Source organism: Limulus polyphemus, unplaced genomic scaffold (assembly GCF_000517525.1).
Source record: "Limulus polyphemus unplaced genomic scaffold, Limulus_polyphemus-2.1.2 Scaffold493, whole genome shotgun sequence".
Taxonomy (NCBI): domain Eukaryota; kingdom Metazoa; phylum Arthropoda; class Merostomata; order Xiphosura; family Limulidae; genus Limulus; species Limulus polyphemus.
In genome coordinates this window covers 26,875-46,500 of record NW_013666103.1, presented here as the reverse complement: position 1 = coordinate 46,500, position 19,626 = coordinate 26,875, and the positions used below count along the sequence as shown (strand labels likewise).

Below are 19,626 nucleotides of genomic sequence, written 5' to 3'. Positions count from 1 at the left end.
AATTTAGCAAGCGATGTGTTCGAAGGAAAACGAAGTTTGGTTTAAGATTAGTTTTTAAATCCACATCACGCATAAAAAATTTCTTCCCTATTAAATAAAGTTCTCCTCCCCATTCCTTATTGTTCTTGGCTTGTCTATCTTTACACGTGTGGAGACTGTAAGGCCTCCTATATTGGCAAAAACCAAATGCCATTTAAAAGTCAGAGCCTATTATCATTATTTGTTTTTAGCATGAATTATTTGTTTGTGACCAAAAAAACATTAAATGGCAGCACAGTGTTTGTGGCTGACTTATGAAGATTTTAAGTAAGAATTGTTGAAATTACTGGGTGAAACGTCATATTTTTTAAACCTTTAAACAGTAGAATCTGGGCAAGGGGCTACTGGACTGTGAATAAGATGATTCATGGTTTAAAAGCCATTGCTGCAAAAAATGTGCTCTACACTTTGTGTTATAAGAGTAACTGTAAACTCTCTATCTGGTTAGACTAGACTAGCCAAAGTGTTGATGGTGTTGACTATCTGCCTTCGTTCTAGTCTTTCAGTTTGAAATCAGGAACACCTCTATGCAGAAAGCTAATGTAGCTTTGACTGAAAATTCTGAACAAAAATAAATGATATAAACATTTTGTGCTCTGATATCATCTCTTTTTGTGTGTGTGTGTGTGTATGTTAGATCAAGTATAAGAAAAAACATTTTCTTGTTTTAATGTGTTTCACCATTGTTGGCATTATTCCAGTCTTTTCTGTGTGGTAAGACAACATTAATGCTTCCTTTCTACCATAGTAATGAACGTAGATCTTCATGATGTCTAAAAAATAACTAATCAGATTTATTATGACAAAATGTTTATAACATAACATCATTTTTTGGGGACAACAAGGGACTTATTGGTCCATCTTGGCTGTCTCATCCTCTAAACTTATCATTCATATAGTTATCAAGTTTTCTCTAAAACTCACTTAAATTTACTACCTTCACAACATCCGAAGGTAACCCATTCCGAAGGCCAACCACCCTGTTAGAAAAATAAAACTGTCTTAGCTGGAGATGATTCCTACCTTGCCCCAATTTATATTTGTGTCCCCTAGTTCTACTATTCTCACCGTTAAATATGAAAAAAAGATGATGCATCAACACTATCAATTCCCTTTACGATCTTAAACACCTCAGTCAGATCCACTTTAACTCTTCTTTTTTTCAAGATGAAACAGAATTTGGTCAGTGAGTATTTCCAAAAACAGTTATTTTGTAATAAAAGTTTTAAAAAACTGAATAAGTTTCCAAAATAAATTTAAAAGAGCACTGTATTCTCAGATTTGTGAAAACAAACATGTTTATGTAGGATATGACATTGTTGGATCACACTGATTTTCTAAGATATTAAAAACACTTTTGCTGAAGGAATCAGAACCAATGTACAAGATATGAACTTGGACGAAGGAAATGTTACAACTTTATACCACACACACACACACACACACACACACACACACACACACACGTATTTCGTTTAGTCTTACCATTACACTGGAGATAGACACTCCGGTTATTCCTGTTCAGTAGCCTCTTAAAAGCCACTTGTGCACAAGTATCAAATAGCATCACTTTTCACCATCTTGAAGAAAGTTATTGAAATTTGATTGAGGCTATTTTCTAACACACACAAAAAAGGCTGAAAAATAGTTTCTAATGGTGATTTAACTAGTGCAGGCTATAGAACATAGAACAAATAATCTATGCACCCCAAGCTGTGAATATATATATATATTACTAATGTAAATAATAATTATTTTTGTTGCTTCTTTTATTTCATTTTGGTGAAGTATTTAGTTGAACCTAACTTTTGTATTTTGAAAATAACCTGATATGAGAAACAAACAGAAATGTTAATCTCACTTTTTTCTTTTTTTGTTCTAAGACTTTTTCATAAAAGATTTTATAGTTTATTACTACTATTATTATCATATATTCAGGACTGGTAATAGCATAACTGGTGGTCTAGGCTGTGCCCCTACTCACACAGAAGCCCCCAAGAATTTGGCACCTTAGGCAGCTACCTGTGTTGCCTATCCTTAACATTGGACCTGCATAACTTTGTATACTTCTATTCTCCATTGTTTTATTTTTTTCCTATCTTCAGTCATTTAGAGGAAAAGTGTTAAATTTCTGTTAATATACCTATATCTGTTGTTTTTGTTTACAAGGTGATGCAACATCCGTGTTCAAATATCAGAAGCTTAAATTGAATTTGTTAGGATTGTTAACTTGAATAGGAAAGGTATGATGTAATTGTCACTGATTTGATGAGTTTGTTTTCATGCTTGAAACACTCACATTAGTTTAAGCTGGTTTAATATTTATGTCTGGTCCTTTACCACTGATACTGCTCTCTTTGCTTCCTTTTTTGCTTTATTTTATGCAATTTTTGAATAGTCGACCTTTTTTATCTGCCATTTTTGAAGGCTTCTTTCTTTTCTGTGATGGTTTGCTGTACTTTTTTTGTGCTTTGCCACCATGCTTTTTTCTGTTCAGGTCCATGTTCTTCTTTTGTTTTGGTGCAAATGTTTTCTGCCTTTTGAATCAGACACTTCTTATGTTCTTTCCAGTAACTATCAACATTTCCGACAGTCTTTTAGACCTCCTGGTTTAAGCTGGTTTAAAATGTCTTTATTTTTATTTTTTTTCTTACAAGAGTCCAGATAAACAATTGAACAAGACTCCTCCAGAAAGAAAACGGAAACGGAAAGATGATCAAGGAGGTGGTATGTAACATTTAGTTTTATTTCAAATTTTTTATTTAACTTTCTTTTTTGGGGGCAACAACTTTCAAGTTTAAGTTAAAAGTGTTATTTCAGTTATTAATAAACCATTAGTTTATTTAAACTATAGGAGGTTAGAGCAATGAAACTGGCAGGGATTTCTTCATCACAACATCTTGCTTCATTATGCTCACTTTTGGAACTATTTTGAAAATTTATTTTTTTGTGAAGTTCTTAATTCACATGACATTCTGTGCTGAGATACAACCAATTGAAAAATTGTAAAGAAAATTTATAACAAGAGTTCTGTTTTAGGTATTTATTCTCATTATCTACCTAATATATTTTAATGTAAGTGATTAATATCCATTTGTGATTGTAAGAACTTTGTGATATAATATGCATTTGTACATTCTGACTTGGTGGCTCAGTGATAAGTCTGTGGGCTAATAACATTAAAAATTTAGTTTAGATTATTGTAGTGGGCAGAGCAAAGATAGCCATTTGTTTAGCTTTGTGTTTAACAACAAACAAGCATTCTGAATTACTTAGCTCTAAAGTTGGCATTCTGCACGAGCTGTAACAACTAGATTTACAGACTTCATAAACTTTTAACATTAGCACTGTGTCTTCAGCAAACATTTTGTCATGCTTTTGATTAATTAAATTTTCCTACAAAAAGTGTGTATATTCTGTTGTCATGTTAACCCTGTGTGCATTGCAGAGACAATGTGTGCATGCCCTAACTTTTAATAGAAGTAGTTACATTCAGTATTTAATTAAACAATGTTATTATCGATGTATATCAATAAACTCAGCATCAAAACGTAGTTTACAAGTCTTAATATCTTAATTTCAAAAGGAAGTATTAAAACACAATTTTATGAATGTCCAACTAATAAGAAACACATATGATAGATATTAAGAAATCAGAATATAAATTTAGAACCTCTTATTTTCTTTAATTACTGAGGTATTAAAAAAAAGTCAAGCCCACGTGACATGCTCCTCCCATGCCATTCTGTCTTTTAAAAAATGTTAACAATTCTGTCTTACGCTGCTGATGGATTATTTATAACCAATATATATCAAATAGCTTTCTACTTACAATATTTTTTTTTACTGTTATCTCATTTTGATGCCCTTAAGTAGATGTTTAGCCTCAGTTTCATTGTTTGCAATCATATTTTTTTATTCTGAGCAGCTAATAAAATTTTTAAAGTTATTTGTAGCTTAGTTAGAAACACACATGATTGTACTTTTTTAGAAAATCTGTTCTAGTGCTTGATAAACTTTTTGTGTTTTAAAATGCATATTTGTGGACAGTCAACACATTATGAAAAACTAGTGCTAAGTAAATACGTTCTTGAGTGCAAATTACTGAAATAGGCTTCAACTCTAATGTAAGTCCATTATATATATCATTGTTTGTTATATATATCCTTTATTTATTTATTGTCATTTGTTTTTAACAGAAGTAACTACTATATAAAAACTAGAAACTTATTAGATTAGATAACAAAATGTAAATTAAAAAAAATTAATTTTCCAAGATCATTTTGATCTAACTGCATCACATGGCTGTTTACAGTAAGTTCTCCTACCATATTTAATTGCATGTCACATACTTAAATAGGGTGTAAAAGGCATTATAAAGTAATGAAATTAAAAGCAAGTACATTTAAAAGCTGAGGCTCTTAAGATAAACAATAGTAGTCATTCAAGAAAAAAACGTGTCATTGATTTTATTTTCTACTCAGTGTTTGGGTAGAGAAAATGTAAATATTTATTTACTGTAAAAACTTTTGATATTGTTTAATAAGCTCTAGAAGTTATGCAAATGAAATGAAACACTGTAAGATGAAAAGAAGAATCTTTGTTCTTATCATGAAAATCAGCTTTCACTCGGACTGACTCGGTAAAGGCTTCATAAATTCACAGGAAAATCTTTAATATAAATACTTTTCTGAAAATATCTTGTTTTTTGGTATACAACAGACTTGTGTTTACCAAAAGCTTGCCAAATTTCATGAAGATATATCTAGTAAATTCAAAATTATAATAAACATTACTATATATAGCTTCACAGAAATGAGGTCGGTTGAGTGGACCAATGCCATTGACAGAGTTTTAAAACTCACTAATATTATTGGAAGATTTCTAAGGTGGTTAATGTGGTGCTTTTGCTGTGAATTTGTCATAATTATATTGTGTGGCATGCTAGTGTTAGATCAAGTATATTCAGTTTAGAAGTTCAGATGTTGAAGTGCCTGTGTATTCTGTAAAAAAAAAAGATTTTTGATGCTGTCTTTTTAAAAAAGATAACCTTTTACACTTTGTTGGGCAAGCTTTGTAATGCACTAAGAGAGCAAAGAAACAATGAATTGTTACAGTTAGTAATTAAAGATGATTTCAGGATGCGAGTTATAAATATTTTCAGGTTGTGTAAACACCTAGGTGTGACTGACAACTACATAACTGCATGAAAATAATGTTTGACTCCTAATGGTAAATAAAGAACTGATTATGCATTGATTATATTTATTTAAAATAGCAGTGAAACTTTTGCTCTAATTTTCTGTTATAAGTGTAATAAACATTTGCTTATTTTTATTTGAATTAAGTTTAAACTCAACAAAAACTATTTAACATTAGATTTATGAGTCCTTAATTCTCCTCAAGTAGACGAGACTTGCTCACATGTATTTATTAAAGTTAATATGTAGATGTAAGAAATTGCAGATTTTCTTCGTGTACTGGAAATGTGATATTCTCTGTGTAAGACTACACTTGTGTTAGCTTGGGACAATAAAGTAGTTCTGAAACTAGAGCACGTATAAAAAGTTGATTGTTTCATTATTTGTTTTTTAGTTGATAATTTAGACTCTTTACTTAATTTGGACCTTTCAAGACAAAACTGGGTTAAAATAATTTTGTGCCTCTTAACTATTTTTTCTTTGTTTTGTTTCTATACTTATGAAAAACTTTGGTTGACTTTCTATAAGAATTAATTGAATAAATGAATCAAAACTACTTGCAATAAAAGTGTTATATGCTACTGAAGCTGAAATACTAACCACCTGACCTTGAAAATGTAATACTTTTGTCTAACCTTTATACATTTAAGATTTCTGCTGTGTAATGAACAAGTAATAATGGTGTATTTTAAAAAGATATTTTGTAAAATTACTCAAATCTCATGTAAAGAAAGAAGTAAAGAATAGAGTCAAGCTGCTACTACAAAATGCAAAGTACTTGAGAGCTTTGGTTATATATATATATTTTTTTCCAGTATCTGTAAGTTTATAAAAACAAGGGATCTTGCTGTATAAAAGATAGTTATTTTTCTGTAAATATGAATTTTCCGTACAACTGTGAAGACTTTCAGAAACAGGCAAGAACTAAGATTTCTTGAAATTTGTTTGTTTGTTATCCAAGAATACAACTTATTCTTTTAAGTTAGTTTTGATAGCCAAAACATAGGTTCGTTTATGATTAGGTTAAACAGTTAAAATAGTACAGTTAAGATATACTATACACTGGTTTTGTCCAACATCTTACTTCTTGACAGTCTAAACCTTACAAACACACATGTAGTAAAAAGTTTTTAGGTACACCAATGGGAATCATTTAAAAAAAATTAAACTTTCTTCTTTATTTCTTGAAAAAAATAATGTATCATTGATCTCCTATTGTTTTTTTTTGAATAATATATTGTGTAAAGTATTGTGAATCCAAGTATTTTTATCAGATATTTCTTAATTTTTGCAGTAAAACTCCTATTAACTTACCTTACACAGTTTTTGTCATTTTTGCTTTATATGTTTCCAAACCCAAAGTACCATTTAACCTTTTGAATTTCTATTTGTAAGACCTTGAATTTATGTTGTATAAATTAGATAACTCTGTACTTCTCCACTGTACCTATAGCTTCTGGTTAAAAAGAAACAGAGAGAAAGAAAACAGAGTTAAATCCAGTCAGTTGTTCTTGTGTGGTGACTGTACTCTGTGTATGTTGTTAGATTTGAAATTAATCCATGTAATTCTCAGTCTCCACAACACACACACATGTAGCAAGAAATAGGAATTGCTTTCAGTTATTTTATCACATTGTAGTAGTTGATGCTATAAAATAGTATATATATTAAAATTATATTATCTTGGTAAAACTTACACAATGTTCAAGGAATTCAATATTAATGTAATTTTATTGCTTGTTTACGCTATATTTTTGGAATTTTATATTTCGGCTATGCTGCTTAAGTAACCGGTTTAATGATTATCTGATTTTGAATAATACTGTAACAAAATAAGGTGTAAAAAAAAGTTAAAATTTTCATTCATGAATAGCTTTTGTATAATAATAACTTTTAACACTACAGTCAAAACTAAAGTAATCTTGGGTACAATTTTTTTTGCTAAGCCGTTTTTTACAATTCATTTTAATGTATGTAATAAGATGTTCTCAATAATGAGGAACTAAAATCAAGTCCAAAGTTAATGTGGAAAATCAAAATAATAGTCAACATTATTAAAGAAAACTTCACTTTTATTCTTGCCTGTTCCTTTCTCTTCTTTTAAAATGTTATACATGTCTTACTACTATTTTTATCCATTTTGCTTATACTTCTTCAATTTATGTGTCTTTACTGATGCAGAGAAACACAGCAAGCTAGAAACTATTTTTGTAAGGAGGAATTTAATGTATCTTCGACAAAGGCAGTGGATTTATTTTTAGCATTGTTTTTATTTTTGTATCACAACAGCATGCTTCCATATTGAGAAAACACTATGACTAAGTTTCCTCTGGTTTAAATGTTATTATAGCCTTACACTCAAGTAACAGATATTGAATTTAATTGAAAAGTTAATTAAATCTTTGCATGATAAACATTGCTTTGATAAATTTTATTTATTTTTTTTCTCTGCACTAGATTACATAGATGTACACTTATATCAGGTTACACAGAAGTTAAAAAAGTCCTTAAATAGGTGAACACATGTTTAGCTTGACGTTCAAGAATGCTTGATATGGAGATTGACCTGTTAAATTTATAAATCCATGTCCATTTGGGCTTGGCAACTTCAGCAGTTGCTACTGTTAACATTATTAAAGAGGGATTTTGTATTCAAATACCAACTTTAAGGAGTAACTACTGTTACAAAAAATTGATAATTTGGTTTTATATAAATTAAATTGTAGCTGGCTGACAAAGAACAGTGTAATAGTTACATGGTGTAAGGCTGTGTTAGAATTGGCATGCTTTAGGTAGCATGTATGTACTTCAAGTCAAAATGTAATACTTGTATGATGTTAGGTTGTGCTAGAAGTTGACATGCACGTTTATTATCAGTCAAAATGTAATACTTGTATGATATTAAGCTGTGTTAGAAGCTCGCATACTTTACATGTACTACAAGTCAGAATGTAATACATGTATTATATTAGGCTGTGTTAAAAGCTGGCATGCTTTATATGTGTATATGTACTACAAGTCAAAATGTAATACTTACATGATGTTAGGTTGTGTTTAAAGTTGCATGCTTTAGGTGTAAATGCATTACAAGACAAAATGTCATACTTCCATAATGTAAGGCTCTGTAAGAAGTTGGCATTCTTTAAGTAGCATACATGTACTTCAAGTCAAAATGTAATACTTCTATGATGTAAGACTGTGCAAGAAGTTGGCATGTTTTAGGAGCATACAATATACTACGAGTCAAAATGACCTGCATGATGTGATGTTGTGTTAGAATTGCATAATATTAAACTTACATACAGATGGTTTTTAGTGTTTACAATGTATAATAATAAATAAAAATACAATTAAGAGAAAGCACTGTAACTACTTGCAATCAGAAGTTCTGTACTGTATTAATGTAAGCTGTGCAATACCCTTGATGTTCTTTCAATGGAAGAGTTATTTTAAATTACTTGGGGAAAATAATGCAAAGTCCAGTCCATGTAATGGTAACAGATTAGTTTATTTCTTCCTTAACATGTTATTACAGGCTACTTTCACTTGTACACAGTTATACTTGTAGGCCTGAGTTCACAAATAATGTTTTCACTTGCAACAGAAATTTACCTGCTTATGGTATTATGATTCACTTGTACAATTTCAAGGTTAAATCGTCAAGTAACTGAAATATGCAGTAATTAACACTGATCTGAATAATTCACTAACTTCTCAACCACTGAACAAACTGAAAACTGTGACACAATGTTTCACTGATTCTTGTATTTATAATATATCGTTGTTTCTAGATATTTTGTAAAGTCTCTTGATCATTAAAATGTTCATTATTAGTAGCTCCCTCTAGCTAACATTTAAGTTAAAACATTGAAATATAGCTCACAACACTATTTTTAGAAGCCGTTACCAGACAGCAAGTGAAGTTTTATTACTTTTCCAATTATGATGGGGTGAGTGAAAATAATATGTTACATCATAATTTTTATGTATTTTGTTAGGTGGGAAAGGTGGAAGAGGTGAGAATGCCAAAAAATTAAATGAGTATTTAAAGGTAGGTTTGCCTCATTTTTCATTAATATTTAAACTGTCATAAAATTGTAGTGCCCAGTTGAAATGTAAATTTTCTAAATCAGGAAATTTCAGTTGCACAGCTGTGATTGTTTCATGTTTTACTTGATGTAAATATATATATCTGTCAGTAAAGAACTACAGAGTTTTCCAAGCTCTTTTTAATATCTACTGTCTTTGCCTATACATATAGCAGTGTTTATCAAGTTTGTGTCCCTCTTCATTTGATATTTTTAGCAACTGTACACATCTTTTGTTGAACATAGAGAACTAATGTGTATGTCTATACAGCCAATAATGTTTCACATTACCATTTTTAATCTTATTCTGAGGAGTTAAGAGCTTGTTAATTACTGTCTGTATCAGAAAAACTGGTATGACTTGTATTGTAAGCTGTGTGTTTGAAAATATATTAGTGTAAATAATGTTGTACAGTGTATGCAAACGGTCTGGGCACCCCCCCACCCCTTATTTAAAGTTCATGTTAACAGTTTGGTTTTTCATTGACAAAGGAATGATATGAAACAACTGATGCGTTGAAACAAAAAATTGTTGAAAGTTTTGCTAAAATCACCCCTAATATGCTAAGGAGGATGTCGCATTGCATGTAGAGATGTATCATCCTATGTCATGAAAATGAAGGCTAAAAGACATACATTTTGGGTTATTAATCAAACCTTTTGTTAGTCTGCATCAATATAAGATATGTAAATATGTCAACATGCAATAAATTCTGTCTTTCATGTACACTATCTTAATTTGAGGGGAGGGAGTGCTCAGACTTTTTGCTAACCCTGACAGAAAACATAACAAATAGGTTATCTTAAAAAAAAAAAGACTCTTAATAAATGCATTAACTTTTTCACTTTTAAGAAGGTTTTTAGTTTGTTGATTCGTTTCCATGATTAATATTACAAAGAGAACCTACCAGTAAGAAGATAGTGTACAAAGATCATGTTTTCTAATATTTGTATTTTTTTTTGTTGTTGTAATGTGAGTTGCCTTTCTTTTCTGTTAATGACATGTATCTTCCTTCTAAGTTGTTTTGTTTTATTTTCTTTATATTCCTATATACAGTTTTGTAACTTGAGCATAACTTTTCCAGATTTGATGCATTTTTTGTTGATTATTTCCTTTTACATTTCATGTAACTATTCAACAGGTTTGACCAAGTTAATTCAACTTCTTTATTAACAGTACTGCTATATAGAAATATTGATTTAACTGATAGGTTTTGAGGGTGAAATATTTTGTCTTTTTATTTGTCTTTGTAAATGTTAGTCCAAATATGTAATAACTTTTGTTTTGGTACTATTATTATTAACAAAGGGGGGGAGGGCAAAGCATTTATTTAATGAACTCGGGTTGTGAGAATAACTAAAAACTATTTCCAGTTTGCTTAAAACTGAACAATTTTCTTTGATTTGCCATTTGTTTCTTAACATTTTATTATTACTAATTATTAATGCTTGTTTTTATCATTTACTTTTTGTATACAGAATCAAGGTCTTAGTCCTAGTCGGTATGGAGGGTCTAAGTCACCAACATCACAGACATATTATTTGGTATGTGTAAAATATACGAAACACCTAAAAAGTGATAATTTAAATGCTAAATATTTTTTTATTATTATGTACTTGATCTTATATATATGTTTGTTGCATGATAATTCAGCTTTTCCTAAGACACAAATTAATAAATACATGCACATCTCTATCTTATAGGGTAACTCAAGCTCTCCTCAAGCAAGCATGAGTAATAATATTGACTACTCAAGTATGCTTTTCCTGTCTCAGCGATCAGTACAACTTTCCCACCGGTCTGTTCAAACAGATTTAACTAACAATAAAATAAAAGAAGTAGAAAGTAAATCTGCAATGGACCTAGAAATCAGGGACAACAGAATAGAGGAATTACAAAGGGTATTGGATTTTACCTTCTAATATGTAGAATATATCAATGTACTATACTCTAGTATGATGAATTCATTCAAAAAACTTCTATCTGTAAGAATTGTAAAGGCTTTAAAAGGCAGCTGTGTGCAGTTATGTAGTTAGAAGTGTCTTTGATATTTTTTCCAAGATGTATAAATTGTGGCTTACAGCCATATAATTGACACCAATAGTATCTTGGCAATCTGAGTGACATGATAAAATCAAGAAGCTTTTAAAGTAATAATGGGATTTATATACAGAATTACTTCTCGTATAATTATTGTATTGTTTTTTTATCATTATCACAATAAAAAAATGGTAACTGTTGAGTGTTAGTTAATTCATCAACGATGTAAACCTGATAATAGTGAATTTAATCATCTGTTTTTGAAGCAGCAGTTTGATTTCGTAAACATTAAAGGTCAAACTATTTAATCTAATGACTGCTTAACTAGAGAAAAGTTATAAAAAGATAATAACAAGTCAGTTTCATTCTATTAACTTACTATGATGATTCTATTAAATAAATTATAAATCACATAAAAAGGTCTTATTTAATAATTGCTTGATGAAAAAAAATTCACCATAAAAACAACTAACACTTGTGAAACTCAGCTTATTAGTTTACAGTTTATTTATTTCTAATCATTAAGTACTTTCATGTAAGTTAAATTTTTCATATAAAATCATATGTATTTCAATAGTCTTTAAAAAATCAAAAAATAGAAATAATGTCGGGTCGTTTACTTATAACCTAACTTTTTTTCATTTCTACAATTCTTCAGTAGCAATATCATATAATGTTATAATAATTGTGGTATTGAAACATATTAACTCTATTTTTTGAAGATATTTTAAATTGATGCTTATACATATTTGGAAATTACTGTTTTCTCCAATATTGTGAAACTATGTTAGCTGTGAAAGAAAGAAATATCAGTAAATAAAATAAAAACTTATGTTTTTCAAGCAATTATTCACAAGTGTTTGTTTCTTAAACATTGGACTTGGCCTGTGTTCTCTTCGAGATCATCATATACTACTAAATTATTTGTTTGGACCATTAGAGAAAACCAACAACAACAATGACTTTTCACATAAAAAGACATTTAAAATTATTTACGTTTTTGTTTGTCAACTTTGAGAAAAGAAAAGAATTGTAACATTAGTATACGAATAATTAAGAAGCCTTTTACAGTTAATTTGAAGTTGTATGAATTCTTTAATGTGTACTTGATGTTGGTCTAGAAATATTTTACCTTTAAATTAAGATGTTTCATAAAAGGAGCTATAAAAACTGTACTTTCACATGCACAGACACAAGTAATAAAGAGGTAACTGTAGTATAAAAATAAAATTGTTCATTCTTGCATAGAATTTTACCAATACTGCCCTCCAGTGGTGCAGCAGAATGTCTACAGACTTACAATGGTAAAAGCTGAGTTTCAATACCCTTGGTGGGCATAGCACAGATAGCCCATTGCGTAACTTTGGGCTTAACTACAAACAAACCACCAATACTCTTATTGTTGTGTATTTAAAAGTATACGTAAATATTTTTTGTTGCAAAAACACATTCCCGTTTAACGGTAACTAATTTGTTAACTTTAGATTGAATATTTCTTTCAACTATTTGTAATTAGAATACGTCTTCTTGATACTGACATAAATAACTTTATAATTAAACTGAAATTTTTTGTCAAACTTTAAGACCATATTTACCTATATATTAGCTGAAAGCATTGTATTTGAATTAGGAAATAATATGAATTAAATAATGTATTTTTTTATTTCAGACAAATGAAGAACTTCGTAGGCAGCTACAGGCTCAACAGAAATTAATAGAAAAACAAAAAGAACAGCTAACTAAATGTACAGATGTTACAAAACAACTACTAATTGAAAAGGTAAGGCTTAAAAAATAATAGCTCGTATATTTTTATATTTCAACTATATGTGACCCGTACCCTGAATGAGTTTTATTTTTACACTGAACACAAATTTTATATAATTTTAATAAAACTTATGGAAAGTGAATCAGTAATATCAATAATATTTTTAAATGTTTAGCATGATTAAATACTATTTTTTTAGTTCTTGTCTAGACTCATGGGAGCCTGGCATGGCCAGGTGGTTAGGGAGCTCGACTCGTAATCTGAGGGTTGCTGGGTCGAATTTCCATCCCACCAAACATGCTCGCCCCTTTCAGCCTTGGTGGCAATATAATGTAATGGTCAATTCCACTATTTATTGGTAAAAGAGTAGCCCAAGTGTTGGCAGTGATGACTTGCTGCCTTCCCTCTAGTCTTTCACTGCTAAATTTCACTGCAGACGACCCTCGTATAGCTTTTGCGAAATTCAAAACAAAACAAACCTTGACTCATGGTGGAATTTATCTTTTTAATTACTAGTCCACAATGGAAAAGAAACAAGCTAGACAGAAATGTATGCAAAATAGGTTGAGACTGGGACAGTTCGTTACCCAGAGACAAGGAGCAACTTTTGCCGAAAACTGGGTTGATGGTTATGCCTTCACAGAACTACTAAAGTATGTATACTTAAAATATATAGTGTATGTTATTAAGAATTTATTTGTTAATTGCAAGGAATGAATTCTTCTGGCAAGAATAGTATTAAAAGTTTCATTTATAGATAAAAGAAGTAATTACGTTTTTCAAAACTTATTTTTTATTTTATTTTTAGAAACATTGTGTTTTACTAGGCTCACTTTGCACTGCCAAGTGTATGTATTTGAATAATGGAGCAAAACCTTTCCATGTTCAGTATCAACAGTGATACTACATCGCTAAGCAACAAAATAATTTAACAATTGTTAAATAAGGAAAAATGAACATAAATGAAATTTGACACATGAATTCTGGTTAATTCTAGTTTGTTTGTTTTAAGTGAAATAAAAAATAAATTTGTAAAAACAAAATTACTTGTTTTATCGTTAAATAAAAACTTAATTTTCATTTTATAAGTTCTTCCTTTAATTTAGTTCGAGAACAAGATTGTTATTTCACTGTTTCATCTTTTTTTAAAAAATGTTTTTTTTATATTGTTGGATTTTATTTATTAATAAATTCATTAATCTATTATGAATAAAATAAAATAAAATATCCAGAAAGGATACTGATAAAATGTATTGATAAATTTTGGAATTATACAAAATGTCTTGGTGAACAGGAGTACCATGTTAATTAAGGTTACATTGTATAAAACACAGCAATAAACATTAATATTGTAAAAACATGTTCTTAAATGCTGATATTGTATGAAGTATGTTGATAACTTTTGGTATTTTATAAATAATGTGACATTTTAAAAACAAAATGTCTCCTGGTGGGTCAGCAGTGAGTTTACAGACTTACAACACTAAAATAGAGGGCTCAATTTCCACAGTGGATGGAGTGGAAATAGCCCACTGTATATAACTTAGCACTAAAAAAAACAATAAATATTACTTTGAATGAATATGTAAATAATCTTTATAAACGCTAATATTTTATGTAACATTTTGATAACATGTATATATTTATATAGGTAGATATAGATGGTGGTGTTATTTTGGTGAATTCTTAATGTTTTGTAAAATATGAATATTAACATAGGGATGGTAAACAAAGATAATGACGTAAAAGGGTAGCAAAAAAGTATGGGTTAATTGTGTGTTTGGTTTGCTACCCAGAAGTGAAATTATAGAGATGATATGTTCGTGTAAAGATTGTTGGGTATGTTTACTGTGAGTTTTATAGAGGGCACTGGTGGCTAATCTTATGTTCCTTCCTTATCAAGCAACTTTTAAAACCAGTACTAATTGAAAATATTTCAAAATAGCAATGCTTGAGAATATTTCTTTTGATCCAAAACATGATATAAACTAAAAAGTAATACAGATACAGATTAACATGTCAACAGTTTGATATACAAAACAGGAAAATAGCTATTTATATCACAGTTCCTTATCACGCAACTTGTAAAACCAGTACTAATTGAAAATGTTTCAAAATAGCAATGCTTGAGAATATTTCTTTTGATCCAAAACATGATATAAACTGAAAAGTAATACAGATACAGATTAACATGTCAACAGTTTGATATACAAAATAGGAAAATAGCTATTTATATCCCAGTAACTATTTTTTTGTTTACTTAGTGAACTGAATTGTGGATATTCATGTAACTCATAAACTAGGCTATTACATTACTGGCATTTAAGAAATAAGCTAGTTCTTGTAGGTATTGTTGGAAATACTTTTAAATACTGAGATTTTTATGGAATACATCAAGAGATGTTGTATTGAATATTGACTGTATATTAATGAATGATACTGTTGTGTGGATTATCTTTTTTCAGGATTACTGAAGTGAAATAGAATTTCTGAAACTAGTCTAATTCAGTGACAAATCTAAGAATAGACTGGGCATCACACTTCTTTTTGACCAGAATACATAATTTTGGTACTGCTAAATATTGTAATATGTGTAGTGCAAGGGTTTGTTGGTTATCCTTGTTAATGCAACATTAGAGAAACTTTTTCCTCCTTTCAGAAAACAAGAACTAATAACTGCTGAAAGGGAGGAAATAGAAAGGCAGCGAAAATCTTTAGGAAAGAAGAAAACAAGTACTGCTCAACAAAAAACTAAAGCTAGCAATGGAAATCCACTACTTTTAAATGGAGACTTCTTGAAGCCCGATACTCCTAAAGAGTAAGTAGAAGTGTGGCTAAGAGATTCTGCAGTTTATATCGATATTCGAAGTTATTTTGTTTGCCTCACAGACGGTGTTCCCTCTAAGCTGTGTGGCTGCACAACAACCAATCAAGTGCTGCGCACATCCTCAGTAATGGTGAGGAGTCTCAACATGATAGGCCTAGTAGTCAATAGGCCTAAAGACCAAATAATCATGTGGTAGCATTGCAAAGCAGCCTAATGATCCAATAGGGTCGATGGTCTAAAAATACCTCCCTCCCCCCAAAAAAAAATAACTATTAGCACACATCCACACATTGCCTTGATCCTGGTGCACATGAAAAAATTACATTCTAAACTCACTTTTATAGAATGAAGAACATTGTAAAGGTAGGACAGTTTCATTTTCTTAAGAGCAACTGAACATTGTGATCCTCTGGCATATATTGTGCTTTTTCATAAAAACTATCTTAAGAGAATAAAATTGCATATATAAAAACTCTGAACTGATAATAAAGGATAACTTGTAAAAAACTGATATTTCCTCAGGAGAAAGGAAATTTATTTAAAAGTATTCATCTATACATGAATTTTTTACCTGTTAATATCTCAAAAATACATCTGTGAGGAATGGTTCCTCCAGGTATAGAATATAACTTCATCTGAATTCAGTGTACAACCTTGAAAAATGGAGGATAGTTTAATAAACCGTTAACTTTAAATTTAGAGAGTAGTTAACGGTTTATTGCTTTAAGAAAGGGAAACTGTATTACTTCAATTGTTTTTAATTGAAAAACAAATTGAATTCATTTTATATTACAGATGTGTAATACATCCACTTATGAAATCTGTGTAGAACATTAAGAAATAATAATGATTTAAAAACATACATTGTAGAGTGATTTTTTTTGTCTCGCACAACTCACTTGTCATATATCAGCAGTTGTGAACCACATCCTAACCAATTTTTAATGTTTTTGGATATATTATTGTTTATATCCATAAAGGAAAAAGTATTGATTCATTTTAAATCTTGATTTGTTTCAGTATCATAGGGTAAAGTTTCTAGAGGTTTTATTGGTTGTTAAAAATATAGTTATTAATTAAGATGAATAGTTTTGGTGGTGAAAAGTTTACATAATTAATTTTAAACCCACTATTCAGTCAACAACATAAAGTTACTTGTTATTACATAAGAATAGTAGAAAAAAAAAGAGTTTGATTAAAATATAATGGGACATAATAATGTTAGGCGTTCGTGGCACGACTACTATGAACAAGAAGAAATTTTGAAGCTAAGGCAGGCAGCACTTAAGAAAGAAGATGCTGATTTGCAGTTGGAGTTGGAAAAGCTAGAGAGAGAAAGAAATCTCCATATCAGAGAACTGAAGAGACTACATAATGAAGACCAAACAAGGTACACGTTTTTTGTATTGGAATTTTAATTGTGTATTTCATAGATGGCTTTTAAAAAAATATATTAATAATTTGTTTTCTTTAATACAACATGTACACATCAGAAAATATGTCATTTCATTAAAGGTTTTTCACATCTGAATTTTTTTTTTCTTTGTGATTACAATGTAATATTTTAGTTGTATATGAGGTAAAAAATTCACTAAATAAAACAAACTACCTTCTGTTTGAAGCTTGTTTTGTATTGTGATTGAGAAAAGCCAGATTTTATATTAGGTGATTCTTAATCATTATCATAAGTGAAAGAATTAAGTTAGTAGAAGCTATTTATCATTTTTAAAATTTTTGCTTAAAATGAAACATAATGATCATAGAGACATGGAATTGTTAAAGTGTGCATGTCACAGTTTTTTGTTTACAGAGTTGCATTCAAAATGTAATAAAACTAGTTTATTTTCTATGAATGTTAATAAGCTTGGCATTAAACCGTAGCTTGTAATTCAAATTTTTGTATTATCTGTGTTTATTTTTTCTTAATTTCAAAAGGAAATATTTAAACCAATTATCAATCTGTAGCTATGAGTCACATGATACAGTGGTGCTGTGACTTCTCATTTATAGATTTTTCTCTTCCCTTACAAGTACTGCCCAATTAAAAATACATATTACAGATATTTACAATTCAGAATATAAGACTTGCACATCTTCATGCTTTACTGAGATATCAATATATTTCTTCAACCCACATTGATATTGAACTTATTCATAACCATTACAAAGAATATGTTCTAAATAACATAAATCAGATTATTGTTTTGTCTTAACTGATATTTGTGGGGAGAGCTTGATGTGTTTAGACTAAAGATGTCAGTCTGAACAATATAGGAACTTTTTAACCTATTTATAGGTTAGTTAGAAGGCCAGGTAAATAATAATAGTAGTTGGGGGATATCCTTTTCTAGTGTTTGATATATATATTTTTATATTCTAAGATGCATATTTGAAAGTTATATAAATTATTTTTGGACAACTAAGATAATGAGAATAAAATAAGGTTATTAAACCATGCAACCATGTGCAGAAGGCCTCAGGGCTAAAGTAGTTGCAAAATTTATTGTTTTATACATATGTTTAACAAAAATTTAAAAATTAAATTAAATAAGAAAATATTTCCTATAGGAATGCATGTGGGCTGCCGCATGCAAAATACTCAATACATTGTTTACTGTGACTTGCATCAAGCTGTCACTGGGTGATTTATTGCTTTGCTATGCTAGTTAGACATGTTTCAAAAAAGCATTAAAACAATAAAATTAAATAAAAGCAGATGTAAAACTGCTAGGAGTTTCAGACTGTTTATGAAAAATAGTTTTAGTTGTATATTATAATCTGCAGTTGTCATAGTATAAAATGTTTTTTTATTTCATATTTTTGAACTGTTTCTATAGATAATGTCACTTTAGTTATTGTTAAGGTAGATCAAATAAGAGAGAAATTATATAATTTTACAGAAAAACCTGTTGTTACTTTAGGAGGCTCTAAGGGTTATGCAAACTGTAAGATGCAAAGAAGTATTTTTATTTTTAGCAAGAATATCACTTTTCAATCAAACTGACTCAATAAAGGCTTCATAAATTTACAGAAAAATCTTTAGTACAAATACTTTATTTAAAAAATATAATTTTTTGTGTACAACATACTTGTAATATTTGCTAAAAGCTTGCTAAATTTGGTGAAGATACACTTGGTGCTTTCAGAGTTATAGTTTCGTGGTTACAAGGTTGGTCAAAATGACCCTTCCCATAGGCATAGGGTTTATACAAGTTGTATATATTTGTTGTTGTTGTTGTTTTATGGTCAGTAATACTTTGTTTCTGAATAAAATTAAATTTTTTCTTTCTTGTTCAGTCAAAATCTAGTATGTGATGATTTCATTATTTTTGAAAGTCAATTTTCATCATCTGAATTTTATGCCTTCTATTGTAAAAACAAAACAAAAAACAAAATTAGTAATCAAGAGGCTATTCCTTCTCTCTCTACAACATTCAGTTTTGTGACGACTTGCAATCTGAGGGTCACGGGTTCGAATTCCTATCACACCAAACATGCTTGCCCTTTCAGCCATTGGGACATTATAATGTGATGGTCAATCCCACTATTCGTTGGTAAAAGAGTAGCCCAAGAGTTGGCGGTGGGTGGTGATGACTAGCTGCTTTCCCTCTAAATTAGGGACAGCTAGCACAGATAGCCCTCATGTAGCTTTGCACAAAATT

At 29.7% G+C, this 19,626-nt stretch overlaps 1 protein-coding gene across 1 annotated transcript in view; it reads left to right on the top strand.

Annotated features, from left to right (window-relative positions):
- LOC106458612 (serine/threonine-protein kinase tousled-like 2) overlaps positions 1–19,626 on the top strand; it is a 60,672-nt gene that overhangs the window by 25,109 nt on the left and 15,937 nt on the right. The window contains exons 4-11 of the mRNA XM_022384879.1: positions 2,697–2,766; positions 9,239–9,291; positions 10,808–10,873; positions 11,033–11,230; positions 13,039–13,149; positions 13,654–13,790; positions 15,797–15,955; positions 17,190–17,354. Of these exons, the coding sequence (XP_022240587.1) occupies positions 2,697–2,766; positions 9,239–9,291; positions 10,808–10,873; positions 11,033–11,230; positions 13,039–13,149; positions 13,654–13,790; positions 15,797–15,955; positions 17,190–17,354 (959 nt within the window). The remainder of the gene's footprint in view (positions 1–2,696; positions 2,767–9,238; positions 9,292–10,807; positions 10,874–11,032; positions 11,231–13,038; positions 13,150–13,653; positions 13,791–15,796; positions 15,956–17,189; positions 17,355–19,626) is intronic.